General features: G+C 47.9%; 5 protein-coding genes across 5 annotated transcripts; 4 read left to right on the forward strand and 1 right to left on the reverse strand.

The window, feature by feature from the left end:
• The first annotated feature begins 24 nt into the window (after positions 1 to 24).
• GGTG_05792 (hypothetical protein) lies at positions 25 to 5,604 on the forward strand. Its single transcript, XM_009223599.1, has 4 exons — positions 25 to 1,087; positions 1,154 to 2,715; positions 2,785 to 3,133; positions 3,233 to 5,604. Exons 1-4 carry the CDS (start codon positions 982 to 984, stop codon positions 5,107 to 5,109), a joined length of 3,894 nt encoding a protein of 1,297 aa, XP_009221863.1. The 5' UTR covers positions 25 to 981; the 3' UTR covers positions 5,110 to 5,604.
• Positions 5,436 to 8,286, reverse strand: GGTG_05793 (phenylalanyl-tRNA synthetase). Its single transcript, XM_009223600.1, has 4 exons — positions 7,649 to 8,286; positions 6,504 to 7,512; positions 5,774 to 6,405; positions 5,436 to 5,679 (listed from the first exon to the last, which is right to left on the reverse strand). The coding sequence occupies exons 1-4, from the start codon at positions 7,699 to 7,701 to the stop codon at positions 5,634 to 5,636; spliced, it is 1,740 nt and encodes a 579-aa protein (XP_009221864.1). The 5' UTR covers positions 7,702 to 8,286; the 3' UTR covers positions 5,436 to 5,633.
• A 120-nt stretch (positions 8,287 to 8,406) lies between these two features.
• Positions 8,407 to 8,918, forward strand: GGTG_05794 (hypothetical protein; the record flags this gene model as incomplete). The annotated part of the gene is made up of 2 exons (XM_009223601.1): positions 8,407 to 8,426; positions 8,765 to 8,918. 2 exons carry the CDS (start codon positions 8,407 to 8,409, stop codon positions 8,916 to 8,918), a joined length of 174 nt encoding a protein of 57 aa, XP_009221865.1.
• A 575-nt stretch (positions 8,919 to 9,493) lies between these two features.
• Positions 9,494 to 10,133, forward strand: GGTG_05795 (hypothetical protein; the record flags this gene model as incomplete). Its single annotated transcript, XM_009223602.1, has 3 exons — positions 9,494 to 9,660; positions 9,896 to 9,924; positions 10,003 to 10,133. The coding sequence occupies 3 exons, from the start codon at positions 9,494 to 9,496 to the stop codon at positions 10,131 to 10,133; spliced, it is 327 nt and encodes a 108-aa protein (XP_009221866.1).
• A 377-nt stretch (positions 10,134 to 10,510) lies between these two features.
• Positions 10,511 to 10,946, forward strand: GGTG_05796 (hypothetical protein; the record flags this gene model as incomplete). Its single annotated transcript, XM_009223603.1, has 2 exons — positions 10,511 to 10,550; positions 10,735 to 10,946. 2 exons carry the CDS (start codon positions 10,511 to 10,513, stop codon positions 10,944 to 10,946), a joined length of 252 nt encoding a protein of 83 aa, XP_009221867.1.
• Positions 10,947 to 14,836: the final 3,890 nt, after the last annotated feature.

Raw genomic sequence — 14,836 nt, forward strand, 5'->3', positions numbered from 1 at the left:
GGCTGGGTTTAGGCAAGTGGGCTGGCGACCAGCATCCTCTCGATTGTTACAAGATTACCTCTATCCTGGTGCGCAGCCACCCGATATTGTTCACTGCAGACCTAGACGTTGGGAGGCTACGAGGCTGCGTCAGCTCCGCCTGGTGACGCACCAACGCCACCGCGACTCGACACCTTTGAGGCGAGTTCCGACGGCCGACGTATGCTTGCTGGCCAGCACGCAGACGCACCCAAACACCACGCCAGACTGTGTCGCCTCGGTCGTTACCCCGCCATTCTATCGCTTTCTGCCAGACCCGGATAGCGTGACAAAACCCAGCACGAAACGCGGGTGGCCTAGCTGCACGGTTCTCACTCAACTTCCGCCGTCGTGCATCTCTCGACTTCATGTGGGTCCCGTTTGCTTGCTGTCTTCCTAGGTACCTCTGCCACCTCCAATTTGCTAGGACCAATATTTCTGAGCTAGTGGACCTATCTTCCCACAATACATTCTTGATCGCTAGGTCACGAGGATGCGAGCTGCTCCTGGACCAGGTGATGCTCCTACCCCTGCCTCGTCGTTGTCATCGTCATCATTGTCGTCGTCAGACCTCTGATGAACCCTCCTGACGAAACTACCTACCCACAACCCTTGTCACCTTGTTTGCTCACCCTCTTAATGTTTAACCATCTACCCTTTATGCCTTTTTGTTCACAAATCCCCTAAATATACGCCACGCATCTAGCTTGAATTGCCCCTTAAAATTGAATATTTTTGTATCCCAAACCCAGGTACCAACTTGGTACTCTGGTCATCAAATTCCCGTAAAGCCCCTTGCAGCCTTGGGCTTCTGCTGTGACCCGACACCAGGCGGGCTTGGCCCACTTCTCTTGGTGCAGCTCACTGCTCCGCTCGGGCTGCCCAACACATGGATCTCCCTATCCAACACCCCTCCATCCAGAGACTTTGACAGCCATATTATGTTTTGCCCATCTCGCCAGCATGGTGCTCGTGGCATTAACTGACCTTGCCCAGGGTACCATGAACCCGCCCATCATGCCCGCGGCCAACGCGGTCAGCACCAACCCGCCCCCGCTTAAGAAATTCGGTATGCTCTCCCCCGCGTCTAGCGCCCCGTTAACCAAGCTGACGGCGAGCATATGTCTCGGTCCAGGGCGTCTGGCACACAAATGGATTGACGACTTCCTCCTTGGTGGCCTCGGTGACGAGCAGCCCAGCTTCAATGTCGGTTGTCTCTCGCTGGGTCACACGCACGATCTGGTGGTGAAACCGGAGCAATGCGTCGACACGGGTCTGCGCCAAGCTGGCGAGCATTATCTCATCATAGTCTCAACCATGTGCAAGCGTTGCCTGCACCACTTCATCTTGCGCATCTCCGCCCCGACTGGGAAGCTCTGCGGGAGGTTCAACAACAATGCGGCCAAGCCGTTGCACCATATGGTACCCGCGCATATCAACGCCATGGACCTCGAGCCGTGCCGATTAGATGGAGGACGCGATGTCAAATTCCTCTGCTGCTGCGGCCACGCGGCCTACATGTGCTCTGTCTTAGAATGCTCTTTTCGGGTTGCTATCGAGGTTTCGCTCCCACGTCTCCCAGCTGAGCATGCCAAGAGCCTCACCGACGACGATGCGGTGAAGAGACGGTTGCGGATAGGCATCGAAACAAACCCCGAGAGGTTCCAAAAGGCAACAGACGAGAACTTGGCCCCCAAACACCTGCACCACTATCTGTCGGACGCACTGATGCCGCCGGATCAGCGCCGATCCCAGCGCATCAACGTTCGCAACATCAAGTTTGCAGTTCAGTTTGGCACCGAGGAAAGCGGAAACAGCTTGTTTGAGTTTTTGGGGTTTGAGAAGGAAACAGACACCGAATCCGAATTTTGGAGGCTCCCTAACTTGCAAGATGACGACCCTCCGCCAAGGAATCCCGCGGTGGTTCCCTCACGGCAGTCGTTCTTCCAGGACGTGTTGTATGAGCTTAACAACCTGAGGAGGGGCAACAGTACATCAGACCCAGAAGTCTCCGCGAACACGTTGGAGAAACTCAGATACGCATTGCACTGCAGCAACAACCAACTCGACGGTTTCCTCGAGCTCGATCCTAAGGCGTTCCGAGTGTCGGCTAAGGACCGCGAAGACTACGAAATCCTGGGCTTGACGGAGCGCACGCTTTGGAAATACTTTGCGTACGCGTACGAATGCCAGACCCGTGCGGATCCGGACCATTCTAGTCGCATCGTCTATCTCGAGTCCCTTAAGAGGATCTCATCATCTCACAACGAAGAGTCTCTCAACATGTTCATCGCCACCGAGGAGTCGACTCTCGAAAGCGAGAAGTGGGAGCAAATCGCGGGCACTGGTGCCCTGGGCGGACTGAACGAGGCGCCGCAAGGCTCTAATGACGAAAGCTTGGGCTCTATGGACAGTAGGATGGTCAGCGCGATTCTGGGCGAGTACAGGAATAAGGTCCAGAACTCGACCATGTCTCCCAGCAAGGAGGTCGCTGCACGCAAACGACTTGACTTGCGAAGCGAGCTCCGGCAGATCTCAGTCCACCACTCGGAGGGCCCAAAGCTCATGGAAGTGGTCAAGGAGCCCATGGAGCTCGACGAGGCGCTGGTCTGCCTCGAGCTTCCCCTGGACCAAGAGCAGCTGAAGTCCATGGACCCAACTCTGCCCCAGGCGCTTGCACAGGGTCAGGTTGAGCAGGTAAGCAAGAAGTTGGGACTCGAGATCTTTGCTGGTGGCTCCGTGCTGATCTTACCGACTACGGCGTAGGGCAAAAACGAATTCCTCACTGGCATGGCCCTGAAGACGATTGGGACATTCCTCAATAATGATGTGCTTGCGAACCTGGCTAGCATGATGATGGGGGAGATGCCGCAGTTGGAATCCCCGAGCGAGCCAGCCAACGATCCCAGCCTCCCCGCTGGCCTCGACAACCTCCGCAACACCTGCTATCTCAACAGCATGCTACAGTACTTTTTCACCATAAACCCAGTCCGAGACCTGGTCTTGAACTTCGATGAATACAAGCTTCCGGATACAGAAGAGAGCCGAAGTCAGCGGCGTGTCACCACAGAGGAGCGTGGAATTAGTGCAAAGCAAGCATATGTTGCGCACCAACGTGAGTCGCCCGGTCCACATCCTGTAATACAGAATCACCCCCGGGGACCTCGTTTAAAAAACAACCGTTCTAACATAACATGTGCTCCTTGTTATGTAGTCACCAATGAGCTTCGGACGCTGTTCAACGAGCTCAAAAGCACCACTAGCAATTATGCCACGCCAACTCAGCGGCTGGCCCTCGCAGCTATGAAGAACACAGATCAGCTCGAGGCCCGATACTGGGAGCTTGAGAAGCAGTCTAAGCAGGCCGTAGGTCCGCAACGGCCGGGTCCGCTAGGTGCGGATTCGATCACTGTGATCGGCCCCGAACAGCCTCCTTCGGGTCAGCCAAGCACGTCCACCACCATGAACTCTGCCGCGAACCATGCAGCGACCCTCTCACGCATATCGGGAGGCGCCACTACGGAACACGTAGAGACCGCAAGCGATGTCAGCTCACAGACTCTGGTCAATCACAATGACTGCGACGATCAAAAGAGCCCAGACTGGAACCCACTTCTTCACAGAGTCAACAGCGCCCGATCGTCAGCCTCCGGCGCGAGCAGCATGCGGTGCCAAGTCAACGACGACGATTTGGTTGACCAGAAAGTTGATCTTGGGATGGGGCACATCCAGGAGCTTGCAAGCGATGGTGATGTCCATATGACAGACTCGCCAGCGACTGTGCAGGTCGTCAGCCCAGAAGCTGGCATTGACCCTGCTGTCGACGGGGCTGAGACTGGTGATACCGAGGAACAGGCCATCGCCCGTATAATGAAAGCTCTGGATGACAAAACCATCAAGGGCACTGACCAAGAGGACGTCCAGGAGGCCATGGACAAAATGCTGTTCAACTTGCAGAGCGCTATTAAGCCGACAGGCGTCGAGCCCGTGGGACCCAATGGCCAGGCACAGACAGATGCCATCACGGAGGTTCTGCGTCTCATCAGAGTTGGATATCACAAGGCCATCAACAAGGCGGAGTGGACTCTGCACTCGGGCACGTCCGAGTACTTTCTCTTGGCCTATCCTACCCGGTCCGGGACGGTTGGGCTGCATGAAGCACTTGAGAGGGGCTTCATGCGGGAGATCAGTGAGAACCCACAAGATCCAAACAATCCATTTCTCTCGTTCAGCAGCATTCGTAAATTCCCACCCATCCTGCACATCTGCATCCAGAGGACAGTCTACGACCAGTCGGCCCGAGCTGGCAAGAAGATCGATGTTTCTATTCAGCTTCCGCAGGTTCTTTACATGGATCGGTACAAGGAGAGCTCGCCTGGTAATGCGCTTTGGCAGCGGCGCCAAAAGTACTGGGACTTTCTCGAACTCGAGAACCCTAAGACGGTGGCTGCAAGGGAGAAGCAGGAGCAGAAGACGCCGATCGCGGGTGCTACAGACACGGTCATGACGGATGGTGTCGCTGATGCCGATGAACTCGAGGACTATCACCAGCAAAGCGTTGCGACTGGCGCTATGGGGGCCGCTGGGGTCGTGTACCCTACACCACCTCCCGCGGAAGAGGAGACGGCAGCGCCTCCCGAGGACACGGGCGATATGCAGGATGGCGAGATTGGTGTGAACGTTCCTGGCGTTGCTGACCCGGAAGCCGAGGCCGAGGCCCTGCGCGCCAAGTATGACGACAGCTTTGACGATCTGCGGGAACATGAATATCTCATACACGCGGTGATTTGCCACGGCGGCAGCACGGGAGCGTCGGGCCACTACTGGGTCTGGATCTATGACTTTGAGAAGCAAGTCTGGTTCAACTACAACGACAGGACGGTGCGGGTGCACGCGGATGGCGAGAAGGTGCTCAAGGACCTCTCGGCCTCGGATCAGCCCTACTATATCGCCTACGTCCGCCGCGATAGTCTCAACCTGGTGTCTATACCGCGGCGCGATGAACAGATGGAGCAGTTGCAGCAACAGATGCAGCAGCACGAGAACGCTCCATCCGTGGTGCCTCTCGACATGGCCGCCATATTTGGGTAGTGGCTGTGGTTACGGACTGCTTTTGCAATAGGTGACCAGACCACCGACCGACTCGGGCAGCACGCTTATTCCTTACTCTATTCCAATTATGTCATCTGGGACTCGGCGCCCCGGCATGCTTTTGGGAGTGTGTTGTTGTCAGACGGGACTTATGGATGGTTAGAATGGGAGACTTTTTTTTTGGCAGGAATTTCTGATCGGGGGATCCGGTTCAAAGCGGAGCGTTATTGACAAAAAGAAAGGAGGGAGGTGGCGGCGGGTTTGTTTCTTGCTCTACAACTAGACACTCATAGTTTCATGGCTTATGAATGCATGGTAGACTTGAGCGCCTTGTATACTGTACTTTCGTTTAGCGGGTTGGTCTGGCATGGAATACTGGACTTTGTTGATAGACCTAGATAGGTGGGTCGGGGCGTCATAAAAAAAACACGACGAATGTCTAATTTTCCTTGAACTGATCTGTGCTACCTGAAGACTTCGAACATACGTCCCGATGACGAGAAAAAAATCTCGCGCCAATAAGATCACAGCAGAACTTCGAGGTTGATTTCTAGTGTGCTTACAGGGTATCTAGAATCCGCAAGGGCGGATTTGGGTTAGCAATGTCGGAGCGGGAATGGGGGAGCTTGATGTACGAAACGGGGTGAGAATGATGACTACATACCTCAAATCAAACTTCTCGAGGACTGTGGGGTGGAGAACGCCGAGCTCGCCGATGCGGCGCCTCTTGTCGCCCGAGCCGAGGAAGACGGCGGCGGCGCGGCCGGCGAAGAAGGCGGCGTCGCCGACCAGCTCCTCGATGGAGTAATCGGTGACGCGGAGCATGGCCATGATCCTGTCGAGCAAGCCGTGGACCACCTCGAAGCCGGTGGTGGTGCCGCAGTAGGCGGCGGCCCAGTGGCGCTCGTTGCGGGCCTTGCGCTCGAGCGAGAGGTCCTGGAAGACGACGTCGGAGGTCTCCATGATCTGGAGCGGCAGCCTGACCTTCTTGTTCTCGCGGATCGTCTTTAGCAGGCCCGGCAGGAGCGAGGTGCGCACGACTTGGTACTCTGCCGACTTGGGGTTCGCTATCCTGACGGCTGTGGAGCCGTTGTCGGGCCGGTTCAGCCAGGTAAAGTTTTCGTCGTGCGAGCAGAGCACGAGCGGCATCACCTCCTTCCACCCCGCCATGGCGCACTCGGCACGGACAATGTCGCTGAGCTTGTTGATGGGCAGGCCCTTGCCCACAGTCGCTGACTGGGTCGGCAGGCGGCGCGGCAGGTTGTTGAAGCCGTATGCGACAGCGACATCCTCCATCTGTTGGGTGGCGCGGACACATGTCAGTGGGAGAAACCTCATGAATGAGCCCAAGCGGGAAAAAGAAGCAAACAGCAGCTGAAAGAAACACGACCTACCACATCGCAGGGGTGTAGGACATCTGAGCGCGTGGGCGGGATCGAAACCTCGATGGTCTTCTCGTTCAGGGGCTTGGCCTTGAAGGCCATCTTCTCCAGAAGCGCGCAGATTGCGTCGGGCGACTCGGACAGGCCACAGCACTGGTTGATGTAGTCAACCTCCACCTCTATCCTCCTCGGGGTAAGATCGGGAGTGACGTGCTCGCCGCCGTCGGCACGCCTGATCAGGACAGGCTCAACGGTGAACTTGTCGGCGCAGTACTTGGAGAACATGGTGACCATGGTGTCGATGACCACATCGAGCTTGGTCTTGTCGGTGGCAGTGGCCTCGATGAGCACGTTCGTGGTCTGGAGCTTGATCTTTGAGTGCTCGCCGTTGATTATGGGCGGCAGCGAGCAGACGACCTCGTTTGAGTCGTAGATGACGGGGTATCGGGGGTGGTCGCGGATGATGGGGAGGTATTTGCCCAGATGCCTGTCCTTTTCTAGCGTAGCCATGAGCTCGTTGCCGTCCATCTCATTTGTCTGGTTTAGCGGCTTGAACTTGATGTCTGCGGGGGCGCGGGCCTCGTAGGTGAAGGGTCCCTTGACGGTGTCGAGGTCGTGGGTGCCGATGGCGACGAGGGTCCTCTGGCGGGCCAGGTTCGCGTGCAGCTTCTCCTGCAGGCCCATGAAGGAGTCATAGGAAGCCTGGGTGAACTTGACGTTGCGCAGCACGGCGGCGGCGATGTAGGGGCGGACCTCGGCGGTCTCCGGCTTGACCGTGATGGTGTGCATCTTGTCGCGCGGGGTTTCGAGCACCCTGAAGTTGGGGGCGGGCTCCTTGCCGCGGAAGACGTTCAGGCTCGTGGCCAGGCCCTCAAAGCAGAGGAGATCGGCGCGGTTGGCGGGGGTCTCGATCTTGAGCTGGGGCAGCTCGTCCTTGGGGCGGGCGGGGTCATCCTCGGTGTCCTCGTCGAGCTCGAGGCCGAACTCGAAGCACAGGCGCTGGAACTCGTCCGCGGTGAAGCTGGAATGGGCGCGACGGGTCAGGATCGAGAGCAGGTGGCGGCGCGGGGGCTTGGGTTTGAGCTTCGTCGGCTGGCCGCAAGGCTGAAGAGGCCAAGCCGTCGAGGTGGAGGGGCAAGCGCGCAGGACCGACGTACCTCTGCCCGAGCTCCTGGTAGAACTCGGCCTTATTTACTCCGATGGTAGGCATGCTGGCGGTGTTTTGTGAGGGTATTCCGAGTGGTCAAGACGCGGCAATGGGAATAGCATGCACAGCAGCTCGCAAGAAAAAGCTGCCCTCGATTCTGGCTCGCGGTGACTCTTCTCTGGTCCCTGGGCCGAAGGCTGGACAGAGTCAATTTGGCGCGGGGCAGTGTTGCGCCGCGCCCAACCACGACCAATCAGGTGGGTCCACTCTATGCACGTCACCTTGATGCCCTTACTCTGGCACTTAGACATGAGCAGTCATTCTTGAAATGCTCAGGGTCATCGTAGGGCTGCCTGCGACGTGCCTGGAGAAACCAAGGGAAAAGCGAACAGAGAAGAGAGTTAAGGCAAGGGGAAAAGGATCAAGCGTGCCAGCCTTGCTGTCCAGCAACATGTCTTATGGCCTCTTTCAGCCCAAAGGGGATATACAGTCATGCAGCAAAAGTCTGCAGACACCATCAAAAATCTGTCAGGGGTCAATCGGTGCAGAGGCGGGTGGTCACCGGGTCACGGGCCGGATGCGGTGTCTCCTTTGTTAGGCCTCCGTAAATCTCTTACCAAAGGTGCTATCGCCAACAAAAATTGTTCCTTTTTTAACCTCCCCTTCCTTCGTGCCCTTTCGGGCACCCGGGGTCGGTCCTTTAAATCCTCCGCGCTCCAAGCGCTTTCGTGCAATTTAAGCTTTACCTTATTTTTTAGCTTTGCCATTATGCTTTGGCCGCAATACCGGTAATTCGCCGGCATATTCCCGGGGGGTCCGTGCCCGGTTAGCTGCCAGCGCTCCTTTTTTCCTTTTTTGCCGGGCGGTTTCGCCCGTGCATTTAACGCTTTCCGCTTTTTGCCGGGCGGTTTTGCCCGTGCTTTTAACATATTGCTTTTTTTTAATACGGCTTATCCCAAGCCATTTGTACCGCGCGTGCGACCCCGTAAATAACCGGTAGCTTACGGTATTCCGCTAAGCCGCCCTAATGCTTGGCAACGTTTGGAAAAACCGGTTATAAAACTTTATGGCATTTGGAAAAGTAAGTCCGTACCGGCATATAAAAAGCTTTTTTTCCCGTTTAAAGCTACGAGCCCTTTTTTTTCCTTTTTGTACATTTAATAACCATTTTAATAATTTTAACGATTATAACCGTAAATAATTGGTATTTAACCGCTTTTTTTAAATATTTAAATTTAACCGGTAATTGCAAATATTATTTTTCGTACCCAATTACGTAAAAAAGGTAATATTCCTTCGAATGTCCGTTTTGGGTTTTTCGGTTCCAACCGGCCCGTTGGCCCCTTTTGGCAACCCCCCGGTATTTTTTTTAATTATTATGGTTTAGTTGGATTTGGATTCGGTTTTGCCGAAGCTTTTAATTTTTTAAATCCTTAACGATCGCTTTGTTAGTAACCTTTCGGTAAGCTTTTTAAATGTTGCGGGTCCATCGGGCCCTTTTGCGCTTATAACCTTTTAAAATTCCCGCAAGCGTTTTGCCGGTAACCCCCCGGCGGGCTTTAACCGTTGTAGCAAAAAAACCTCCGCCGAAAAAAAGCGTAAAGCGCGCGACGAACGCCGCCGCAACGCTTTCGATTCCAATGGACCTGCCCCCGAAACGGATATTGCTTTTTCCTCGCTTTATATGGGTATTCGTAACGCGCTTCCGTTGCAAAAAATTATCGATTTCCAATAAAGCAATAATTAAAACCTTATTTATTTGCCCTTTTTTAAAAACAATTATACGGAGCGTATAATATTTTGTAGCCGTTATTTTGGTTATTAAGCATATTAAAATTATGCCGTCGACCCCCGTATGCCAATATATTCCGATAATTGTACGGGGTCCTTTAAATGTATTTATTGCAAGGACGTGGTCGGCAATAAAGTGTTAAAAGCACGGGCGAAACCGCCCGGCAAAAAGCGGGAAGCGTTAAATGCACGGGCGAAACCGCCCGGCAAAAAAGGAAAAAAAGGGCGCTGGTAGCTAGCCGGGCACAAACCCCCCAAAAATATGCCGGCAAATTACCGGTATCGCGGCCAAAGCATAATAACAAAGCTAAAAAATAAGGTAAAGCTTAAATTGCACGAAAGCGCTTAAAACGCGGAGGATTTAAAAAACCGACCCCGGGTGCCCGAAAGGGCACGAAAAAAAGGAAGGTTAAAAAAGGAACAATCTTTGTTAACGATAATACCTTTGGTAAAAAATTTACGAAAGTTTAATAAAAAAAATACCGCATCCGGCCCGTAACCCGGTAATTACCCGCTTTTGCACCGATTAACCCTTAACATATTATTCCTTTTTTTATACCTTTTTTATTTAAGGAATAAGCCCGGATAATTATCGAAAGGGATCGAATAAATTTAAAAAGGGCATTTGCGACCTCGCACCGCTTATAATAACGCCCAACGCTACGTTAAGCACGTCGGAAAAGGCCGTTGGGCCACCGGAATAAAATACCAAAGGAGCCCTACAAATTCCCGACGATTTCGAAAACCTTTTCGTAAAAAAACTGCAAAAAATAAACAACGCGCTAAAGGCTTAAAGCAAACGCGCCCGTTTAATCCAGAAAATTTAAAACAAAAGGTCGAAGCATGCGCATAAAGGTTTAAACGAAAATAAAAAAAATACTTTTAAACAACGAAAAGGTTTTACGTAAAATAAGGTTACTTTTAAACTTTCCATATTTAAAAAGTTGGCAATTTGGCAAAACATCGCTTATTATATTAACAATTACAAATTTATTTTTAAAAGCAAAAAGGAACGCTACGGTAAAAACCGTATAAAAGTCCAAATAGTTTTTAGCACTTTCGACCATTATTAACGGGCATAATGGACAAAATACAAGCAAATGCATTACTTAAATACCGGGGTATCGTTTATTTAGGCCGATTTTTTGCGGTAATTTTAAATAAGGTCGAAAAACCCCGATTTGCGGATATAACTAGCAATTAAAAAGTTCGCGGGAAATACCGTTATTAAACAAAGGGATTACAAATCGTTTAAAGCGTTCCGGATTTGTTAGGATTTGGTAAAGGATAACCTTTCCGAATTAGCACCCAAATGGATAAAAACGATATTGCTTTTTAACCGGTTCCGCCCCGAAATCCAAAAACGGGTAATATTTAAAAACTTTTTTTACATTATAAAAAAATTGCAAGCCAAAGCCTTTAAAGCAAAAATAATATTGGAACCGTACAAAAGGACCCCAAAGGATACAAATATTTTAGCTTTTAAAAAGCCGGTTACTTATTTTAAATGCGGGTAGCTAAATTATATCGTTGCAATATGCAAAATACGAACGGATAACCCGAAAACCCCGTTAATTCCAACGACCATATAAAAGGCGAAAAGGAAAAGGCCCGAAGTACGGTATTACGGGTGTAAAAAGCTGGGCTATATCCGGCCGGCGTGCTTTAAAAAAAGCAAAATATCGTTACCCAATTCGATACCGCTATTTAGCCGTTTAAATACCGGGGCTTAAAAGTGCGCCCCGGCGGCCAAAACGCGCTAAAAAACCAAAGTGTATTTACGGATTAACGGTTGCCGGGTAAAGTTAAAAGCGTTGGTTAATAATAAAAGCAACGTTAATTTGTTATATAACCGTTTTTTGGTGGAAACAAGAAAAATACCGGTGCCAAACAAAGGTTACCTGGCGTAATTCGATACCAAAAAACGCATGCTTACGCTAAAAGTAAAGAAATACAAAATTTGGGTAACGAATAACTAAAGAATAACCCGAAAGTTAATGGTATTTTACGTAATGGTGCCCCGGGCCGGGTATAACATTACGTTAGGCATGCTTTAATTTTAGCAAAAGGATATTAAAATCCGGTTTGGGGATATAAAGTAAAGGTTTTCGGTAACCATTAAAAAGGTTAAAATAATTTCGTTGGAAATAGCTAAAAAGTTAATCCAATTGGGACAAGCGATAACCGTACTAACGGTTGCACGCCCGGAAACCCCGGAAAACCCCGGGAAAAGGCTAAAAGCTTTTCCGGAATAGGTTAAAAGGATAATTGCAAAATATGCGTAATTTTATAAATCGAACCTTTTGCTAAAACATATAGGCTGGAATTACGCGATTAAATTGGAAAAAAAAACGATGCCGCTTTACAAAAGCATTTATTTTTTATTTAAAAAGGAATTAAAAACCTTTCGGGGGTATTTCGATAAAGCTATAACGAAAGGTTGGATTTGGCATTTAACCAGCCCCGCCGGCGCCGGAATTTTATTCGTTTTAAAAAAGGACGGAAAGCTTTGCTTTTGTATCGATTATCGGGGTTTTAACAAAATTACCAAAAAAAACCGGCTAACATTCCCGCTAATTTATAAAATATTTAACCGGGTATTTAAAAATTAGTACTTTATTAAGCTGGATTTAAAAAACGCTTATTATAAAATACGGATTCGACAAAAAAACGAATGGAAAATTGCTTTCCGTTGCAAGTATGGACATTACGAATACTTAATAATGCTTTTCGGTTTGGCTAACGCTTTAATAACGTTCCAAAGCTTTATTAATATAGCGTTTGGGAAATTAATTAATAATAATTGCATTATATATTTAAACGATATCCTTATTTTTTCGAAAATACAAAAGGAGCACCGCGAGGCAGTAAAAACGGTATTAAAGCGATTTAAACGGTTTAAGCTTTACGTTAGCCCGGTTAAATACGAATTTAAAACGGATAATATTAACTTTTTGGGGTTTAGGATAACCAAATTCGGGGTCGAAATTTTGCCGGATAAAATTATTGCGATTTTAAAATGAAGAATACCGGAAAGCGTTAAAAATATCCAGGTATTTTTAAGCTTTACGGGGTATTATTGGAAATTTGTAAAGGGTTACGCGAAAATTATTATGCTTTTAACGAACCTTTTTAGCAAAAATACCGTATTTTATTTAAAAAATATTGCGAAAAAGGCTTTTTGCAAATTAAAATTGCTATTTACAAAAGTTTTGGTATTAATGCATTTCGACCTTTTAAAACCGTTGTGCGTGCGGATTAACGCTTTGGCTTTTGCAATAAAGGCGGTGCTATTGCAGCTGCAAAACGGCCGGTAGCACCCGGTAGCTTACATGTTAAAAAAATTGCAATAAAAAAAATTGCGCTATGCGATTTTTAATTTAAAATTGTTAGCGATCGTAAAAGCTTTCGAAAAGTAGCGGCATTATTTGGCCTATTTACAAAAAATTGTTAAAGTAATTACCGACCATTTAAATTATACTTATATTTTAATAAAGGAAAAGGTAATAAAGCGCTAAGCAAAATGGTTCGAGGATTTAACAAAGTACAATTTTACGATTAAATAAAAGCCAAAATACCGGAACCCCGCAAATAATTTATTAAAACGTCCCCAAAACATACCCGTAAACGGGGAGGCCAATAAGGCAAAGGAAAAATTCCGAAACGATTTATTGGCTAAATTCCGAAAAGCAATTTACGTAAAAACGACCATTATTAAAAAGGATATTAAAACGATATTAAAGCGCATTTTTAAAGTACAAACAAAAAACGATTTCGTTTAAAACGGTATTTAAAAAAGCAAGCCTAACGTTTAAAAGATTAATAACGGTTTATTTAAGCACAAAAAAAAAGTTTAGGTCCCGAATTTAGCGCCGTTGCAACGGGCAATGCTTTAAAAACAATACGATAACCCAACGGGGGGTTACAAAAGCATAGCCAAAATTTTAAAAAAGTTTAAACGGCAATTTAAATGGCCGGGTATGGCTAAAAACGTACGCAAATACGTACGAACGTATTAAATATACCAATAAATAAAGCCGAAAATACAGGTACTTTACGGGCTGCTAGCATTTTTGCCCGTACCAAACCGCCCGGGACAAAAGCTATCGATAAATTTTATCGAAAAATTTTTAACGTTGGTAAATGAAACCGGCAAAAAGCGCAACGCAATATTGGTAATGGTCGACCGGTTTACCAAATATAGCTTTTTTATTCCAACGTCCATAAAATTAACCAATAAAAAACTAAGGAGCTTTTTGTTTGCATACGTTTGGGGGCTGTTAAAAACGCTTAAAGGGATTGTATCGAACCGAAACAAGTTATTTACAAGCGGGTTTTAAATAACTTTCGCCGGATACCTAAGGGTTAAAAGGAAGCTATCGATAGCATATTACTTTTAAACCGACGGGCAAACGGAACGAACGAATTAAGCAATAAAGCATTACTTTCGGTGCTTTTGCTGCAAAAAGCAAAACGATTGGGCGTTGCTATTGCATTTAGCAGCGTAAATGCACAATACGAGCGTACATTTAGGGTTGCAAAAAACCCCGGCGTTTTTGTTAATAAAGTTTTACTTACAAAAGCTTTATAACTTTTGGGTAATTAAAAAAAAACCTTTAGCAACGGCTAAAATTAAGGCGGGGGCTTTGGAAGCAATTAAAAAGCAAGCCAAAAAATTGCTAAAAAAAGCGAATAATATATACAAAAAGTATTATAATAAAAGCAAAACCCCGGTGCTTTTCGGGGTAAGCAATTAGGTATTATTAAATACGGCGAATATTAAAATAAAAAGGCCGTTAAAAAAGTTATCGAACAAATGGTTAGGACCTTTTTAAATTTTAAAAATGGTTGGGTTAGCCGGTTTAGCGTTTCGGTTAAAGCTTTTGGTAAATTACCGGATATATAACGTATTCCCGGCAAATTTATTGCGGGCGTTTAAAAAAAGGCCCAGCGAAAAACCAAAAAATAAAAAACCAAAAATCGAAAAAAAAAAAAGGATCGTTTCGAAGTAAAGGCTTTGTTGGAATATAAAAAGCTTTTGCGGAAACGAAAATATTTGGTTAAATGGATAAATTATAACGAATCGGAAAATTTGTAAATTTTAAAAAAGGATATTACGAAAAAAATTATTTAAGCGTATAAAGCAAACTTATTGTAAATAAGCTTATAAGATAAGGAAAATACCGAACTTTAACGGGTAAATACCCGGAAAGGACGGGGGTATTACAGGAAAAAAGTAATAAAAGCCAAAGGAATGGCCCAAAAAAAATGTTTTAAACGTACCAAACCGGTTAGCCACCGGGAAAAAACGTAAAAAAATTTATAAACGGTTTGTAATAACCGTAAAATAATACGTGCTTTATAAACAAAAAGTTAAATAAGGACGGTATAATACAAAAAACGTTTT

This window comes from Gaeumannomyces tritici (assembly GCF_000145635.1).
Source record: "Gaeumannomyces tritici R3-111a-1 unplaced genomic scaffold supercont2.3, whole genome shotgun sequence".
Lineage (NCBI taxonomy): Eukaryota > Fungi > Ascomycota > Sordariomycetes > Magnaporthales > Magnaporthaceae > Gaeumannomyces > Gaeumannomyces tritici.

Excerpts from the sequence above, each read along its gene's own strand:
- GGTG_05793 (XM_009223600.1), bottom strand. The coding sequence starts at position 7,701 with ATGCCTACCATCGGAGTAAATAAGGCCGAGTTCTACCAGGAGCTCGGG. Across the intron at positions 7,513-7,648 it reads TACCAGGAGCTCGGGCAGAG|CTTCACCGCGGACGAGTTCC; the intron begins GTACGTCGGTCC and ends CGCCCATTCCAG. Across the intron at positions 5,680-5,773 it reads CTCGAGAAGTTTGATTTGAG|ATACCCTGTAAGCACACTAG; the intron begins GTATGTAGTCAT and ends TGCGGATTCTAG.
- GGTG_05792 (XM_009223599.1), top strand. The coding sequence starts at position 982 with ATGGTGCTCGTGGCATTAACTGACCTTGCCCAGGGTACCATGAACCCG. Across the intron at positions 1,088-1,153 it reads GCCCCCGCTTAAGAAATTCG|GGCGTCTGGCACACAAATGG; the intron begins GTATGCTCTCCC and ends GTCTCGGTCCAG. Across the intron at positions 2,716-2,784 it reads CACAGGGTCAGGTTGAGCAG|GGCAAAAACGAATTCCTCAC; the intron begins GTAAGCAAGAAG and ends ACTACGGCGTAG.